Source organism: Mus caroli, unplaced genomic scaffold (genome assembly GCF_978045245.1).
Source record: "Mus caroli unplaced genomic scaffold, Mus_caroli_1 scaffold_10, whole genome shotgun sequence".
Lineage (NCBI taxonomy): Eukaryota > Metazoa > Chordata > Mammalia > Rodentia > Muridae > Mus > Mus caroli.
The window spans coordinates 11,883,871-11,902,891 of record NW_028227265.1 but is presented as its reverse complement, the minus strand read 5'-3'; the positions used below and the strand labels follow the sequence as shown (position 1 = coordinate 11,902,891).

The window sequence follows — 19,021 nt, the reverse complement described above, 5'->3', positions numbered from 1 at the left end:
GGTGCTGAGACTACATGGGTGGATGAATGATGACTTAGCAAGGAGGTGGGAGCATGTGTGTGTACGTGTGTGCAGCTGTCTAGCCTTCCGTCTGCCTTTCCCCTTGACTATGTCTTGAGGCTATATGAAGATGCAGTTTGTTGGCAAACAGTGCCACCTAAGGTCAGGTACAGGGAGAGAGAGCCATGCTCTAGGTGTGAAGGATAGGAGGACATCCCCAGGGGACACTGCTGGAGGTTGAAGATCAGGAGAGGGAGAAGCAAGGAGACAGGAAGATTTTTCTGGAAGATTTTTCTTTCTTTCGTTCTGTTTTTTTGAGGAAGGGTCTCAGGCAGCCCAGGCTGGCTTTGAACTCCTGATCCTCTTGTTTCAGCCTCCTGGGATTAACAGATGTGAGCCACCATGCCTGGTAAAAAGCTGGATATGAAGACTCACGTCCCATCCCAGGCAGGGCAACCAAGGGCAGACGATATAAGGCAAGGGACCGAGACGGAGTGTTGATGGGGATACACCACAAGGGTGGGGAGGACAGGAAGTGGAAGGGTGGCTAACTCCAGGAACCAGGGTACAGAGGGTATCTAGATCTGGGGAAGACCCAAGATGATGCCAGGAAGGGGTGGGACATGCAAAGGCCAGGCCTTGTTTGTGGCTGTTATCTTGCTTCTACAAGCAGGAAGCCCAGCCACCGAGCCCCACCACATTAGACAAGGTCTGAGCTCAGCTACTCTTAGCTTGCTCTGCAAAGACAGGTGGTTGTTTTCCTGTGTGCCTGAGGCAGAAATCCCCACCAGCAGACAATGACCCCTGACCATTCTGCCCCATATCCTTCCCATTAGTGGTATCTGTTGTCAGGAAACTGGGGTGGCTGGGTGGCTGGGTGGGTGGAGAGTCTGTTGTCTTCTTGTGCTGTTTCAGACATATGTACAAATATGGCTCTTTCTCTTTGGCTGAACTGAATATATTTGTGTGTATGTGTGGTGTGTGTACATGTGTGGTGTGTGTATGTGTGTATGCATGTGTATGTGTGTATGTATGTGTGATGTGTGTATGCATGTGTGTATGCGTATGTGGGTGTATGTGTGCTGTGTGTATATGTGTGTATGTGCATGTGTGTGTATGTGTGATATGTGATGTGTGATATGTGATGTGTGTGTGTGCATATGTATGTGTGTATGTGTGATGTGTATGTGTGATGTGTGTATGTGTGATGTGTGTGTATATGTGTGTGCATATGTATGTGTGTGTATGTGTGGTGTGTGTATGTGTGTGTGCATGTGTGTGCATGTGTGTGATGTGTGTATATATGTGTGATGTGTGTGTGCATGTATGTGTGCATGTGTGTGTATGTGTATGTGGGTGTATGTGTGCTGTGTGTGAGTATGTTGTATATGTGTGTGTGTATGTGCATGTGTGTGTATGTGTGATGTGTGTGTGCATGTGTATGTGTGTGTATAGGTATATGTGTATGTGTCCCGTTTGGCCCATGAACTCCAAGGACTTGTCTTTATCCCCCAGGGCAAGCCTTACAGATGCATGTGGCCACACCCAGCTCTTATGTAGGTGCTGGGCATCTGAACTCTGCCCCTCATGCTTGCATAGCAAGCACATTACCCATTGAGCCATCTCCCCAGCCCCGGAATCTAAAACATTTCTGAGAACGTGAAGGAAGGCCCATTTGTGGGGCTAGCAATATATTCTGTCATATTCATGACACAAGGGCTGTAGGATTGTCACTTAATCTGGGCATCCCAACCAGTTTCCTAAGCACTGTGTAGCACTCAGAGCAGACTCTTTTAGTCTTCTTCCCCACCCTACCCTGCCCCCCAGTTAAAGAGCATTTACTCAAAGAATACCACTTTTTTTATGCTGTAGTGATGTAATGGCTGGGGATGTGTTAGGATTTGGATGGGAAGAGCCCTTCCCCACAGACTCATGTATTGAAGGCCTGGTTCCCAGCTGGTGGTGTTCTTTTGGAAGGTTCTAGAAACTTTAGGAGGTAGGAACTAGCTAGAATGTTCCTGGGGTATACCCTTTGGAGTTATATCTTGCCTGGGCCTCTTGTTCATCTGTCTGTCTACCCACACACCCATTCCGTCCATCTGTCTGTCTGTGTCCCTTTCCCTTAAATCCTTCTCCTGGCTGAACTCTGCTCTGACACCCCATATCCATCATGAGGGAGTAAAACCTGCAACTGGGAGCCAAAATGAACTATTCTTCCCTAGGGTGTTTATGTGAGGTGTTGTACAGCTGCGCCCATCCAGTGTGGTGTGTGCGACATGGTGTAGAGGTGGTGGGGAGATGGCTCATTCGAGAAGTGCTTGCTGGGGAAGCAGGTGGACCGGAGTGTGGATCCCCAGTGTTCACATAGAATCTGAACACAGAATAAGTAGCTGTAACCACAGAGCTAGAGGGGCAGAGGCAGACTGATGCGTGGGGCTCACTGGCCGCCAGTCTAGCTGAATTGGCGAGCTTTCGGGGGAGATTGTTGAGTGGTTAGAGTACTGGTCTCTTTTAAAGAGGATCTGGGTTGGGTTCCTGGCATGCACATGGTCACTCCCAACTTCCTGAACTCCAGTTTCAGGGCATCCTCTTCTGGCCTTCACAGGCACTGCATGCATGTGGTACACAGGCATACAGGTAAAATAAAAGTTAAGTTTAAAAAGTAAAGTGGGGGGCTAGAGAGATGGACTGAGAGGGTAAAGGTTTTTGCTCCCAATTCCGACAACCTGAATTTTATCTCTGGGACTCACAGGGTAGAAGGAGAGAGTTGACATGCACAAGTTGTTCTTAGGTTTGACATGTATGCTGAGACACTCGTGTGAAAACACACACACACACACACACCAAACAAACAAACAAACAAACGTTTAAAAAGCAAGATGGAAAGCAATAGAGGAAGATACCCAGTGTTGACCTCTGGCCTCTGTGCTCACTAGTGCGTACAAGGGAACCCTCCATGTACACACACAATCATGTACATAGTCATATAACACACATACACACTCATGGTAGAATTGGTAGAATTCTGAGTTACCATGTTCTTCTGTGTGTCATCTGCTTTGTGTTGTCATGGAAACAGGAATGAAGTAATCTGTTGAGCAGTAACTGAAGTTCAGCTCTGTTAGTGTGGTACCAGGCTTTTGAGCCGTCAACATTAGATGTCAGAAGGGACCCCATTGAGGGGGGCACCAGGTTTTACACATGATGCTCTTCACCATGCAGAGCAGTGGGCGTGTTCCTCTCTTGCTGCTGACCAAAGCAAGCCTTTGCTGTTTGTGTCGTGTTGGTGCCTGTACTTGAACACCTTACAGGAGGTCTGAGGTCTGGATGGCGCATTTTGGGCGGACGGTAGTGTGGATATCCAGAGAGCGAGAACTGAACGTGTTGGTTTGGAGGTCAGAGGACAAACTTGTAGGAGTCAGCTCTCTCCTACCATTGTGCAGGTTCTGGGGATTGGACTCAGGTCATTGGCCTTTACCCACTGAGCCATCTTGCTGTCCCTATACTGTGTTATTATTTATTCATTATTATTTTTTATTAGGTATTTTCTTCATTTACATTTCCAATGTTATCCAAAATATTCATTATTTTTAATGATTCCTGAGTATTGTTGTTCAATTGTGTTAAGAATTTAAGAATGGCATACATTGCAGAGGATGGCTTTGTCATGCATCAATGGGAGGAGAGGTTCTTGGTCCTATGAAGGCTCAATAGAAGCCCCAGTGTAGGGGAACTGAGGGCAAGGAGGTAGGAGTGGTGGGTGGGTGGGTGGAGGAACACCCTCATAGAAGCAGGGGGAGGGAGGATGGGAAAGGGGATAACATTTGAAATGTAAATAAAGAAAATATCCAATAAAAAAAAGGGAGAGAAAGAAAAGAAAATGACTCCGTAAGATTGGATTGTAAGCCTGGTGGTGGTGCCTCCAGGTTCCTGCCCTGTTTAAGTTCCTGTCCTGACCTCTTCCCATGATGAGCAATAATATGGAAGTGTAAGCCAAAATAAACCCTTTTCTCCCCCACCCAAAAGAACTTAAGAATGGATAGGTAACATACATACAAGTTTCTATACTTAGTCTAAACTCCATTAGGAGCTGCTAGGTATAGATATACACCTGTAGTCTCAGCGTGTGGGAGGCTGAGGCAGGAGGTTTATGAGTTTGAGGCCAGTCGGTTACACATCAAGATCCTATCTCAATCCCGCTAACCACCTCCCCGAAGATGATTAGATGCTGTCTTAGTTGGGAACACTACACACACACACACACACACACACACAAGTACTGAGTGATGTTATCACTTTCATATCTGGGGAAACTGAGGCAGGCAGAGTGAAATTACTACCTGAAGCTACCCCGCTGAAGGGGAGGTTGCAAGACAAACCCAGGCTGGGTGGCTCAGAGTCCCTCAGCCTGAACACCAGCCATCTCTGCTATCTAGACATCTACCTGCATCTTGTGAGGTGGATGAACCCAGGACTGTGGAGTCTGTCTACCCACCTCTAGGTTCTTATCCTAGCCTTAGGTCATATGGTACCTATGTTGCTCTGTGCCTGAGGTGGTAGGGTTATCAACCTGTGGGATGAGCCTGCTTATTACAGGGTTCCTGCTGGGCATGTCACTAGAGATGCCACACCAACATCTCCGCTGTGCAGATAGTCATGTCTTAACAGCACAACCTCATAGATGGAGAGGGCCTTTTCTCTTCCTGGGAGCTCTTGGTCACTGAATGGCGATTAGCAGAGAGGAGAACACCTCAGCTACCCATGGACTTCACCTGCTGCTCATCCATAGACTCCGGAAGTGTCCGTCACGGATGTGAAGGGCTTGGTGATGCAGCCTCCAGGCCTGGGAAGTGTGACCTTCAATCTGTGGGGCCTGGGCTCGAAGTCTTTTGCTATCCCAGCATCCCCAAGGGTCTGATCTCAATCTCCCCAATCTCCCCAAGAGAATCCAACATAGCACTTGCCCGAGATGCTTCACAGCAGCCTTGTCACCAAAACCAAGTGTTCATCTATGGGTGATGAACGGGAAGGGAAAGTGAGGAATTCAAGTACTCGGGGAGGGGGGGTGGCATCACCCATAGTCATGAATGGAGTGCTGACTCACGCTCCAGCAACAGGGAGACTTTGAGATGGTCCTACTCAGCACAACAGGTGTACCTTGAAAAGGTCATGCCATGGGAAAGAAGCCAGACCAGAGACCATGTTCCTTGATTCCATGTATATGAAATATCCAGAATTGTTGAGTGCATAGAAGTCATGAGAAGTTTAGTGGTTGCTCCTGGTGCGGCTACTGAAAGAGGATGGGGTGGGGTGGCGTGACAGTGAAGGTCCAGGTTTTTTGCTGTGTCACAGAATATTCTGAGATTGGCTGTGCCCATGGCCGTGCATATTTGTGAGGCTTTACAACTCAATGCACGGGTCACTTGAAGTGGACGGCCTTCTCTGGTATGTGTGCTATGAAAATTCTCTCTTTCCTCATTTTGTTTTGTTTTGTTTTTCACGGCAGGATTTTTCTGTGTTGTCCTGGCGATCCTAGAACTCACTCTGTAGACCAGGCTGACCTTGAATGTATAGACATCCTCCTGCCTCTGCCTCCCAAGTGCTGGGATTAAAGGTGTGAGCCACTACTGCCTGGCTTGTCCTATTCATTTTTCTTTCTCCTTCTCCTCTTCTCCCTCTTCCTTCTTCTCTGCCTCTATCACCACCTTCTCTTATAAAAGCAAGCCAGCAGTGCTCCAGTGGACACCAGCTAGGTGTCCTCTGATTCTGTTCAGTTTTGATAGTTCTTGGCAGATGGTGTGTCTGATCTCACAGACCGGGGTGCCATCCATCCCAATGGGGCCCCATCACTTTACTGGTTCAGATCCTTTGCTTCTTACTGATCAACTACAGATTTATGATGACAACCATCTCCTAGGGTTTGAGGACTTTGCTAAAATGGCTCATGGACCTCAGAGAACCCATCATCTTCCCTGGTTTACTGTAAAACCTATTACAGAGAAGGCAGGTAGATGTCTAGATAGCAGAGATGCATGCCCAGGGCAGGACATGTGCGGAGAGTCCTGTCTCAGCCCCATCCCATGTCACTTGGCTTGCTTACATCCTCCAGTAACCTTCGTATGTTCAACAGCTGGGAAGTGCCCCGAGTTTTGTATTGTGCTCATGTAAAAACTTCATTGTGGAAGCACAGTGCATCAAACCACTGCCCATCGGTCAAACCGCTACCTCAGTCTTGCTGAAAGGTTGGGGCTGAACGTTTAGATCCTGAAATCACCTGCTATTATGTCAACCAGCTCCCATCCTGAGACTCTATCAGGAGAGCTCCTGGTCACAGGAAAGACATATCAGTTTGGAGATACTATGAGTTTTAGGAATTGTGTCCCAGGATTTGGGGGGGGGGTCAGAGATCAAATATGTACCTCTTATATCAATTTATCAATACCTATTTATCTAGAATCTACTAAGTCTGCTTAGTGTTGATTGCATGTAACCACTTGAGACCCGATGACCCATAGGGGGTTCTTCTCTGAAGAAAACGGGTTGTCTCTCAGCAGTCATTGATTGCCTGTAACTCATCTAGGGGGTGGGGTCTTGTGACATTTCCCGCATCCATGTTGGTTATCTCAGCTAGTGGCGTCATTATGCAGGTCTTGTTTAGGTGAAGATATTACGCATATTTGGCTGAGAAGATGCTGTGTTGCAACGGGCATCCTGGTCGTCTGGTTCTTGCAGCTTTTGCACCTGAATGCAGCCATTCAGTGCCCCCATTTTTTTTCTTGTTTCAGTTGAAGCAAGTGGCATTTGGGGCTGTTGGGACTCAAAGGAAAAGAAGATGACAAGCAGAATTAGTCACAGGCATGGGTGGTGCTCCTAGCAACACCCAGAGAGGTCTCCAGTGAGCATCAGTCCCTCCCTCTCCTGCTGTGATAGAGTAGTCTGGGTCTTATCCCTAAAGACCAGTTCCATTGGCAAAGCACAAAGCTTTAGTTTCCTGTGTCTATCTTGGGAAGGGGATGCTGTGAAGTAGGGAATCACCAAAGCCTTTGTGTCAACCAGCTTTTCATTGTTGTGACAACACAGCAGAGACAACCCACTAAGATATGTTTGTTTGGTTTTGAAGGTTTCAGCCCATGGCCACTTGGCTCAGTTGTCCCTGGGCTGTGGTGACACATGGAGGAGGGGAACGTGTGGTGAAGCACAGGTGCCCATCTCATGGTGGCCAGGAAGGGGAGTGTAGGTAGAACGAGGGGAGGAGGATGGAGGAATGATTTCCTTCTGGCCAGACCCTACCTCTTGTCTAGCACTCCTAATGACCCATCAGGTTCTAAACCTGTCAGTTGACCAATTCATCAACAAGGCCTGGACTCTGATCCAGTCACCTCCTCATGGCTCCACTTCTGATGGCTGTTTTCAGTGTCGGGTTCAAGCTTCTGACAGACACCTGAGTGTTGGGGCACATTTAACGATCACACCATAGCACCGTTCCTCCTGGGCCACCTGGGAGGAGGCAGATGCCTGGTGGCTTTTGGTTTCCTGTCCACACTCAGGAGAATTGGACCCTGAGCTCAGATGGGACTCTGGTCAGAGATGGACTCACTGCTGTCTTCTAGGACCGAGGTGCTGGGGTCCCAAGGCTGCAGGGCAGGACTCCATCCTCTTCTGCAGGGAACTGGGGATTCTGATAGGCTTTATGTGCTTTCTCTCAGTGGACATCATGGAGATAAAGGAAATCCGTCCGGGGAAGAACTCCAAGGACTTTGAGCGAGCCAAGGCTGTCCGTCACAAGGCAGAATGTTGCTTCACCATCCTCTACGGCACCCAGTTCGTCCTCAGCACGCTCAGTTTGGCAAGTGGGTGCACATTTGTCTGGACATCTCTCCCCCCCAACCCCTTACCGCCTCCTCCTCCTTCTGAGAGAGATCATACTTCATGCCTGCTAATGCATGCTCTGGCAACCCTGGTCTTGGGTTCCCACCCTACTGCTTTGTAGCTTGTGTCTTTGGGCATGGGTATTTAACCTTTCTGAGTTGCAGTTTGCTTGGCTATGACCTGGGGACAGCGATGTGGCTTTCTCCTTGGGACGTTGTGAGAAGTATGTTACCTGTCTGCTTGGCTCAAGTTGAGAGTTGAATGAAGGTAGTTAACATGGTCACTGAGAGATAGGCTCTGCTGGACAAACATGTCACTTGTTTTCCTACAGTGGTTGCTGCACAACAAACACTCATCTGAATGACCTTGGGTACATATGCAGGCACAGAGCACACACATATATGCATGGGCATACATGAACATAACACATATGAATGCATGCACACACATGCATGTATATAGTATGCAAGCATGCATGCGTGCACACAGCACACACATACACACAGCACATACATATAGGCATGTGCACACACAGCATATATTCATATGTATTCATACAGCACAAACATGTATGCCCACAGTATATACATGCATGGCTGCACACAGCAATTCATGTGTGTACATATGGGCATAACACATGCATGCATGACCATGACACATATGCAACACACACTCTTGAACACAGTAAACATGTAACATATACCCATAGCACATACAATGTACACACAGCACAATATGCATGCACATACCACACATGCAAAAGCACACAGATGAATCCACATATCAATAAACACATGTACATGCATATAACTATCACATATGCTTCTGCACAGCACACACATGGATGCATGCACATAGCACGCATGGATGTACATACAAAACACTTATGCAGAACTCACATATGCACACAGCACAAACATGTACACACTACACACATGCCTATACACATGATACAGCATACACATCTCACATATGTACATGCATATATACACATGTGAGAACGTATAAACTTACATATCCGGAGATGGGATTTCTGGCCATCTCAATGGTATATCCATCTAGAGCTCAGGTAGAGCTATTATTCACAAGGTCCCACATTCCAGCCCCTAGCAGAAACAACAAGAGTCACCCAGAGGTCACCACCCCCTCTCCAATTCTGTCTACAGCGGACTCGAAGGAGGATGCGGTGAAGTGGCTCTCTGGCTTGAAGATCCTACACCAGGAAGCCATGAGTGCATCCACCCCCACAATGATTGAGAGGTACGCAACCCACTGTCCTCCTCCTCCTTTGTTCCAGGGTCTTTGGGAATAGAGCAAAGGGAGAAAATGGCACATCAAGCCCCCAAGTTCATCAGTGCCCTGTGTGCGGCAGCCCCTGATAGTGGCTAAGAACTCTCCAGTGCTCCACATAAGATCCTTTCTCCCTAGTGTTGAGCCTTGGCCTTTGGCGTGAAGAGGGCACTTCAGCTGAGATGGAAACACCCATTGGTGTATGTGTGCATGCTCATGTGTACATGAATCTTTCTGTGAATATCTGTTCATATACATTCTTCTATATGCCCTTCACGTGCATGTATTTATGTGGGCATATGCATATGTATAGATGTGTATGTATTTGTGTATCTGTGCATATGTTCACAGTGCATGTGTGTATACATGGAGTGTGTGTGCTCAGTATACATGTGTGTAGTCATCTGTGTGTGGATCTACGCATGCCCGCATGTGTGAAGGGTAAGGCTTTCTCCTGAAAGGATTTAATGATGGATTAAAGTGGAAAGGAGCTGAGTTTGGAGGTGGCCACCCCATGTTGGTATGTGAAGGCCTTCTGGGGATTGTTTTCAGTGTGATATGTGTGCATAGGACCCAGGGCTGGGCCACACTACCCCTCCCGCAATGAACCAACACCTTCCCACCATGCACCACTCTTTCTTCTCAGCTGGTTGGGAATTAGTGATGGGGAGTTGTCCTTTATGGGGGCCTCACTTGATCTCATGGATGCTCCCTGTGGTTCAGACAGGGGTCTTCAGCCACAGATGGAGTCTTGTTCCCAAGTGGTCTTGTGGAGGATGTTGGGGACCTCTTCTCCTTTTGGGGACTTTGTTCTCATTCCCTAGAGCTCTTTGAACTTGCAGTATTTTCTGACTCTTCCCCTCTTTTTGGCTTCACATTCTCTTTGCAGTTGGCTGAGAAAACAGATTTATTCAGTAGATCAAACCCGAAGAAACAGGTAAGACCGACCCATCAGCAGTTTTCTGTGAACTGTGATACTTGCTTGTTTGAGGGGTGGGATGGGTCAGTACATGCCCTGTGGTTGAAAGGGTCTCAGGTTCTGGGGTTGACGGCGACCCAATCCTCTGAATGAGTGAAGCTCCTGTCGTGCTGCCGAGGTGACATTTGACATGGGGACTGGGACCTTGTCACAAAGGCTGGAACACCTACCACATCCTGGGAACCCAGCAGGAAACATTGTGACGCAGTGTCTGCAATATATGATGGGAGAGACTGGTCCTGAGGGAGCAAGCTTTGTTTAGTGACAGTGGTGTGGCTCTGGGCAGGGATGAGGGTAAGATGTGATGATGTGCCTCTCTGTGTATTTCACAGTCCCTGGAGGATGGGAGTTGGCCAGCACACAGGGTCTCTGTCAGATTTTGTGTTTAATTCCCTCCCTCTCTCCTCCCTCCTTCTGTCCCCCCTCCTTCTGTCCTCCCTCTTGTCCTCCTTCCTTCCGTCCTCCCTCCCTCTCCCTTCACCCCATCTTTCTGTTCTTAGAATTGAACCTTAGGTCTTCTACAAGCTAGGCATTCACTCTATCCCTGAGCCATGACTGCAGCCCTTCACTGGTGGATCCTAGACAAGAGTTCTACTGTCTCTAGCTTCTTCCTTTTGTTTTCAGACAGAATCTCCCTACATCATCTAGGCTGGCCTCTAACTCTCTCTGTAGCCCTCACTGGCTTTGAACTTTAATCTTCCTGCCTCAGGCCCTTGCATAGCTGAGCTGAGAGACCTGTACCTCCAGGCCTGTTTGTTTGTTTGTTTGTTTTTTGGTTTTGTTTTTTTAAATAGACACTCAGCTTGGGTTTTTCCTTAGGCAAAGGCAGTGCTCACCCAGCAACTGTTTCCCCATTGGTAAATACATAGTGGCTTCTGACTTCATGTTAATTTTGTGAGAGCCAACCTTGGAGTGTGAACTTGGGCCCTGTACATGTGAGTCGGGGACTTCCTTAGTTGCCCGATGCCAGCTCCCGGTGTATGGGGTGACTTCCAGCTGTGGCGCTGAGGGCACTGACCTGCCCACTGTCACTGCTGCATGGGTCTTTGTCCTTTGTTGGTATGGAGGATGAATGGCCATAGCATCCTTTGTTTAAATTTGCCTTTCCTTCTGAGTTGGTGACTGATTAGCCTCTTATTTCCTTCCTCTAATTAATAACCAGGCCATATAAGCCGCCCTGGGGCTGGAGAGAAGGCTCCACAGGCAAGAGCAATCTTTGCTCTTGCAGGGGATTCAGGTTTGATTCTCAGCACCCATATGGTGGGCTCATGACCATCTGTAACTCCAGTTCTAAGGGATCCAATGCCCTCTTCTGAAATCCACAGGTACCGGGCATACATGTAGAGCACATACATATATGTAGGCAAAACACTCATGCACATAAAATTAAATAAGTAAATATGTTAAAAAAAAAGATCCCTATAGACAAACAAACAAGCAAACAAGCAAACACTACCCTGCATGAAGAACTTGGCAGTGGATGGTGTTAACTCTTTATAATCCTTGTCTCGCATTTGTCTCACATTGGACCTTTTGTTTAAAAAGGTTTATTTTGAGATCGGACTATAGCTTATCTGGTAGAGTGCTTGCCTAGCCTGCATGCAGGCTTGACTTCCATCCTGGCAAGGGTGGAGATGCAGACCACTTTTGCCCTAGCCCTCAGGAGGTTGAAGCAGGAGGGTCAGAAGTTCAAGATCATTGTCTGCTGTAGAGAGAGTTGGGAACCAGCTAGGGTCATGTGAAGCCCTATCTCAATTAACTAACTAACTAACTAACTAACTAACTCTTAGCTAGCTAAGTAACTAGCTAAGTAACTACTTTGTCTTTCCTTGATTTTGGTTTTCGTATTTGAGACAAAACTAAGCAACACCAACTTGCCCATTTTGTCGCTGAATCATAAAGGTGACTCTGTGTCTGGCATTTCCGTCTCTCTCTTGTTCATTTCTGTCTCTTGTTTAGTGTACCACCAGGGTTGAGCTAGTGGGGTGTCGTGGGTTTTACACACTGAGGTCTTAGGGTGTTGTCATCTCTGAGGCTGTGCTCACTGAGCAGACTGGCTCAGGCTGACAGAAGGGGTCACTCTGGTCACACTGTCTCCATGGTGGTGGAGTTGTCTGTCCACTTCTGTGTCTTTTGTTTTGTTTTTCGAGACAGGGTTTCTCTGTATAGCCCTGGCTGTCCTGGAACTCACTCTGTAGACCAGGCTGGCCTCAAACTCAGAAATCCGCCTGCCTCTGCCTCTGCCTCCCAAGTGCTGGGATTAAAGGCGTGAACCACCATGCCCGGCACCACTTTCGTGTCTTATATGGAGCAGAGATGGATGCTTGCTTCTTCCTGGGGATGGATTCTTCAAATCCTGCCTAGAAACCCACCTTCCCATCTGCCAAGAGGGAACCTGTTTCTGGAGGTGCTCCCTCCCTGTTTCTGGAGGTGCTCCCTCCCTGTTTCTGGAGGTGCTCCCTCCCTGTTTCTGGAGGTGCTCCCTCCCTGTTTCTGGAGGTGCTCCCTCCCTGTTTCTGGAGGTGCTCCCTCCCTGTTTCTGGAGGTGCTCCCTGGCTGTCCTTCCACCCAGCTCCTCTTCCAGCTCCCTCCCAGCAGGCAGGCCCTGCTGCTTGTCAGCACTGAGAAATAGAAAGTCTCACCTTCTCTAGGAGGCTGCAGGGATACTTCAGAAGGAACTCTGACCCCAGAGTGCTCCAGAAAGAGCAGCCTGGCCAGTTTCCCTCCCTTTCCTGTCTCCCACAGCCTCTGACTAAGCTCGTTTCTCAGAGGAAAACAGAAGCTGCCAGAGGCAAGAATGGACTGGCCTAGCTCAGGCGGAGCCCGAACCCCAGATATTTTCCTTGGCCCAAGTTCTGTCCAGCTTCTAACTTCTCCTAGGGCAAAATGGTAGCAGCTGGCTTTTGTGATGGACTTGCTTGGCAACAGCCACTGGATTAGGCACATCCCATGCCAACCAAATGCTCCCAGCCAACCACTGGGCGAGGCACCCATTTTACATGTAAAGACACTGAGGCCCAGAGAAATCAGGTCATGTGCCTGAAGCAAGCCAGCATGTTGAGGATAACACACCACTCTTTGTAGGCTGGCTCTGCTTATCGTGCAGACATTGTTTCCCACCCTAGCCAATAACGTTGCAAGTAAAAAGAAAAATAAAAAAGAATTTAAAATGACAGTAAGGCTTCTACAGCGTCACACTTACCTTGTAAGAATTTTATGTGCACAGTTCTGTGGGGTTAATTGCGTTCATAGCATTGTGCAGCTGTTGCTGTGTTCCATCTTGTGAGTGGACGGCATGTTCCAGCTCATGGACAGGGTCATCATTAAACCATGACACCACAGGCCCCCCTCTCCCCTTCCACCTTGTGAAATACAGTGTGGCTGTAGGTTGGGGTTCCTGGTGGGCCCATGCCAAGGTACTCCATGTGACAAACCTGGTATAAGGGAGGTTTATTTGGGGGAAGGGAGGGGAGTGAGTGAGTGTTAGCATTTTGTCTAAGCTCAGCCCCACAGTTACCTGGCAATGGCCAGGTATGCCTGACTCACTGTAAAAGGGGATGCTCGCTCCCTTGGTCCTCTCTTCTTACTTTCTTGCTCCCACTCCGTCCTCTCGCCCCTTCCACCCTCTCTCTCCACGTGCTCATGGCCGGCTTCTACTTTTTCTCTGTCTTTCTCTGTCTCTACCTGGAGAAGGGACCTGGAGAAAAGGGGTGGAAGCAGGCAGACTGGAGCAGAGCCACAAAGGCAGAGGGCAGGGGAGAGCCCGGCTGGGAACACGTGGGGAAAGAGGGGGGAGGGCTCTGATGATGACATAAGCTGTTGCTAGGTCCCTGGGAGGAGTCTAGCAGAATCACCTGTAAGCTAATGCCTCCCTCCTGGGGTCCTGGGAGCCGTGTTCCGTTTGGTTTGACTGCCTTCAGTGCCTCCTCTAAACGGTCCTCTAAAGGTAACCGTAACACTCTTGCTGATTTCACTTGGAGTAAGGCTCTCAAAGGGCTGATCCCCACCGAGGGCAAGCACTATCCCGTGGAGCTACATCCTTCTTAAAGCCTTCTTTTTACTTTTTCTCTTGAGAGACAGGGTCTCACATGGTTGTCTAGGCAGCATGCCTTGGACTTGTGATCCCCCTGCCTCCGACGGCGGAGTAGCAGAACCACTTTTTTTTTTTTTTTTTTTTTTGAGGCCGAATAATATTCCAAAGTTTGCTCTCTCTTGTGCTTCTGCCATTGTGACTCAGGGTGCACACACGGGTAGAAACACCGGCAGGGGGCCCCGCCCTTCCTGTTGGATCGCTGGGAACTGGTTACTGTTCTGAGGAACACCTGTGCTGTTTTCCATACTGGTCACGTCCTCACATGGTCCCCTCAGCAGCGCACAGATGGCTTATTTCTTCCTCATCCTTATCAACACGATTTCCCTCCATCCTTGCCCCTTGGGTTATACCACTGAATTTGCATAAGCAGAACAGACTTTCTTGTTCAGATCTGCAGGGAACGAGGGAAGACTGTTGGGTCTGCAAGGGATGTGGGAGGGGAGGCGCTGCAGGTGGGAGAGCTCCTGGATGCAAATAGGTTTCATGCGGTTGATAACCCAAGCCACACCTGTGCAGATTCCGTTGCATTGGCCATCATTGTAGGTATGGGATTTTTAAAAAATGGTTTATTTTATAAGTATGTGTTTGCATGTATGTGTGCACACTGTGTGTTTATCTGATGCTCAAGGGAGGCCAGGTAGGCTTCCCTGGAACTGGAGTTACAGACGGCTGTGAGCTGCCAGGTGGGTGTGCAGAATAGATGCGCCCCCCCCCCAGGTCTTTTTTTTTTTTTTTTTTTTTTTTGAGACAGGGTTTCTCTGTATAGCCCTGGCTGTCCTGGAACTCACTCTGTAGACCAGGCTGGCCTCGAACTCAGAAATCCACCTGCCTCTGCCTCCCGAGTGCTGGGATTAAAGGTGTGCGCCACCACGCCCGGCTCCCCCCAGGTCTTTTGAAAAGAGGAGCCAATGTAACTTCTCCAGTCCCAGCAATGTCGTTTGAGACAATGTTTCACTATGTAGCCCAGGGTTGAGAAATAATTCTCAAGGGAAATGAATTCTCACTTCCTGAGGGTATGGTGAAGCAGCCCTCTTCCTCCTCCTCTGCCAGTTTAAATGTGGGGGTCCAGTCCCTGAAGAATGTGCATTTTGGCTAATCCTTGGGAAGTAGTGGTCCCTAAACAGCTGCAAGTAGCAGGGCCCTTGATCTACACAGTGAATGTAGGGGTTGCTGAGTGCATAGGCCAGTGACAGATACAGTGTGTGGCCCAGTTCACCCACCACAGTAGCTGTGTGGGGTTGGCTGCTGGTGTGCCAACCAGCACCAATAGAGAACATAAGCACTGCTCTAGAAAGCTTTGTGAGGTTAACCCTGTTTGGAGGCACACACCTGTCATCTTTGCCCTCAGATGCTGAGGACTACATGGTGAGAGCCTGTCCCAACACACACACACACACACCCACACACACACACACACACACACACGGGAATAGGGAGAGAGGGGGAGAGAGGGAGGGGGAGACACAGCCAGACAGAAAGAGAAGCTGCAACACTGCTTGTATGATATTTGGGACAATTGATTATTTCTCAGTTTCCCTGTCTACAAAGAGCCCTGATGTTGCTCTCTATCTTGCATCCTGGCTGGATGCCGGCTTGTGGGATTCAGTGAGGTCACGCTGTAAAGTGCCTAGATAGGACCTGGCTTACAGAAAACATTCTACATTAAATATTTATTGTTGCTTTTATTATAAATAGCTATGGGTGAGAGTGGGCTTTTTTTTTTCTAAGCAGGCAGGTTTCAGGGGCTCCTCTGGTGATGGGTGTAACCTTGAAGGCACCCAGGACCCAGCCAGGCTTTATGGTGATTGGTTGATGATGTCTGTATGAAAGACAGGTGTCAGCTGCCCCTTGGGAGAAGTTGGTTTTTGGTTGTCATTCACAAAAGAGATCAGCCTGGTTTCTGGTTGAGCCCTAGGATGGGATCTGAGTTTCTGATTTGTGTCCAGGAAGCTGATGCTGGGGACTATGAAGAGGCACAGGGTGTGCAGGCAACAGGACTGGCTCTTGCTTCCGGGGTGGGATCAGACGTGGGGGTGGAGGTGGGTGTGGGTGTGGAGTTCTGACACTGCCCATCAGCTCTCTGGAATGAAGATCCAGAGAGTCAAATCTGCTTTCTAGCTTGGACCTGTCACCTGGTCCTGGGGCCCCCTGCCACAGGATGGGCCTGTAAGTAAGGTACTCTCCATCTTATGAGGCAGGTGTGGCTAAGAGCTACTGACTTCCTTCCCTCCAGTTGCTGGGGAGTACTCCCGTTAGGTGTGTGTTTCTAGAGATGTGAGTGAGGAGAGAGTTCTGGGAGGGGATTCAGTTGTTCCTATCATGGAGAACCTGAAGTAGCCCTTTTGTCCCTGCTTCTGCGGTGCCTTTGGTTGGGTGTCTGGTTGGAGTACATGGGTTCAGCATCTCAGATGCTCTTGACTCCTGCGCCTGCTCCATTACTCAATTGCTAAGTAGCTGCATTGGCTCTTGGGTCCCCTCTTTCTTACTCTCAGTTTCCAGATGGGGGCATTTCCTTTACTGGTGCAGCCTGGGCTCCTAGGGCCTCTGATTTTGTCTTTTCTAAAATTTATTTATATTATTATATCTAAGTACACTGTAACTGTCTTCAGACGCACCAGAAGAGGGCGTCAGATCTCATTACAGATGGTTGTGAGCCACCATGTGGTTGCTGGGAACTGAACTCAGGACCTCTAGAAGAACAGTCAGTTCTCTTAACCGCTGAGCCATCTCTCCAGCCCCCATCCCCACGTTTTCAATCTCTCTCTCCCGTGTCTTGCCATGTGGCACAAGAAGAATGTCACCTTCTGAGGCACCTTCTGTAGTCTGCTGGCATCTCTGCATAGCCAGACCTCTTGGCCCAGTGTTGGGAGCCTGTGGGTGCTCCTGTAAACATCAGAGCCAGCAGAATGTTGCTCTGAGGGAGGCAAGTAGGAAGAAGGTCAGCTCAGCACAGCTCACTAAGAGAATGTTGGTTCAAGTTTTGAGTGTCTGACACCGGGCAGTTTCTTTCACACACGTTTAAGTACAGCACAGTTTGGGAAAAAAAGATTCTTGGGTGATGATCAACTCAATCCCTTCTGTACAATAAAGCTTAAGGCATGACTGCATTGACACTTCTTTGTTAAAGTCTGTGTGAACCCTTCCATAGAGATGGACTTTGTAGATCGGGAGACAATGCTTAACATAAGGGCCTCGGTAGGATGGCTGAGATAAACCTAAGTGTCTGGGGAGCCAGGTCTGAGGTCACCAGGCTATCACCATTCTCAGCCCTCTGGGCAGAGAACAGGTTGTTCATCTCTTCCCTTGAAGGGCCTACCCCATGATTTTAACATCCCTGGATTCCCTAGTGCTTATCTGTAAGCACAAGGGCCTCATGCCCTCCACAGGAACCTTGAATGCTCTTTGTGCTGCTGTGGGAGGGCAAGGGGGCAAGAAGGCTGGATGTGACTGCTGTAGTGTGTGGAGTCATACACGCGGCTCTTCTCTGATGATGACAAAGGCCAGGTTGATAAGTGTGGAGACACGGCGTATTTCTGCCCATACCTGAGGCAGGGTTCTTTCTGAGCATGTGCCCTTTCCTAACTCTGCCGGATGCTTGGATCTTTGGCTAGAAGGACCCGAGTCTCTTACCTGTGACCCATCTGGCCCCCTTATTTCTGGTGTCTTCTGAAGGTCTTTGGAATGTGGTTGTTCTGGGTGAGACTGAAGTAAGTCTAGTCTAACCTTGCTCACACAGCAGGCTTCTCTGAGCTTCGGTTTCCTCCGTGGAGGTGGCAGTGGCCCCAAGGGCTGCCTTGGGAGGCTTTTGAAGCTGGGGAGTCTGTAACTGGACCTTGGGGAGCAGACCCCTAAACCTGATGGGTTTCATTAGCATCTGCTTCATTGTTCCCTTTGTCCCCCCCCACTTTTTTTGAAAAACAAAAAAACAAAAAAAACAAGAGCACAAATCTACTTTTATTTATTTACTCTCCATTAGTTTAAATCCGGGATGGGTACAGCATCACACAGATTCTGTGTCCAATGGCCTTTGCAGGAAGGTTGCTTCGGAATTTGGCACGAACCATACCGCTGTTTCCGTGGGCCTGAGTTACTTTTCTCCAGATCACTCTGGTTTTGTTTGGTTTGCCTCCAGGAGTCACTGTATTGTTTTTTGCTTTATACACATAAGCACATCTCTTGCCTAAGTAGAACTCCGCTTCATCTCAGGCATAAACGCCTTCAATTTTAAGAAGAGCCGTGTGCTCTCTTTGGTTCCGGAGACCTCGCTTGTAGCCAACAAAAATGGCCTTGCACCACAGCCTTCCAGACATACTTGCTGTTAGAAGTCCTGTTCCCAGCAGGCCTCCACAGGCGCCAAGATGGCGGAAAGAGTTGTCCCCTTTTTTGACCCTTACTCTCCTCTTCTCTAGAAGCTTACAGAAGCTCAGGAGTAGCTCCTGGAAAATTCTGATACCACCTGTTCTGGCTTGATGACTGTTGTGGGATTTGGTTAGGATCTAGGCTGCCCTGGGTCCAGCCGCAGCCTCCACCCATTCTGAACCCTGAGGCTAGAGCTTGGTGCTGTGTGTGTGCATAGATACATGGGAGTAGGGTGGAGAAGTGCCATGGCTTAGCTGACACCAAGCACCTGGCACATAGCAGGTACCACATGCCTTCCCATCTGCCCCTCTCTGGTTCACACTGCTTTAAAACCACATGAGCATGTTTCCGAGACTCTTCGGGTGCCCGAGGCTTGCAGTGTTCTACAAACCCCATTGGGTCTCCCACAGCACTGGCTTCCAGAGCCATCT

At 48.8% G+C, this 19,021-nt stretch overlaps 1 protein-coding gene and 1 pseudogene across 5 annotated transcripts in view; one reads left to right on the top strand and one right to left on the bottom strand.

Annotated features, from left to right (window-relative positions):
• Positions 1–19,021, top strand: part of Plcg2 (phospholipase C gamma 2) — a 135,295-nt gene that overhangs the window by 48,029 nt on the left and 68,245 nt on the right. The window contains exons 1-4 of one of the 5 annotated variants that reach the window (XM_021170482.2): positions 3,084–3,120; positions 7,707–7,850; positions 9,036–9,129; positions 10,049–10,096. In XM_021170482.2, coding sequence (XP_021026141.1) covers positions 7,715–7,850; positions 9,036–9,129; positions 10,049–10,096 — 278 coding nt within the window. In that variant the 5' untranslated portion in view covers positions 3,084–3,120; positions 7,707–7,714. The other 4 variants (XM_021170480.3, XM_021170479.3, XM_021170477.3 and 1 more) reach the window with 4 other exon arrangements.
• On the bottom strand, positions 18,156–18,589 carry LOC110300337 (large ribosomal subunit protein eL33 pseudogene; annotated as a pseudogene).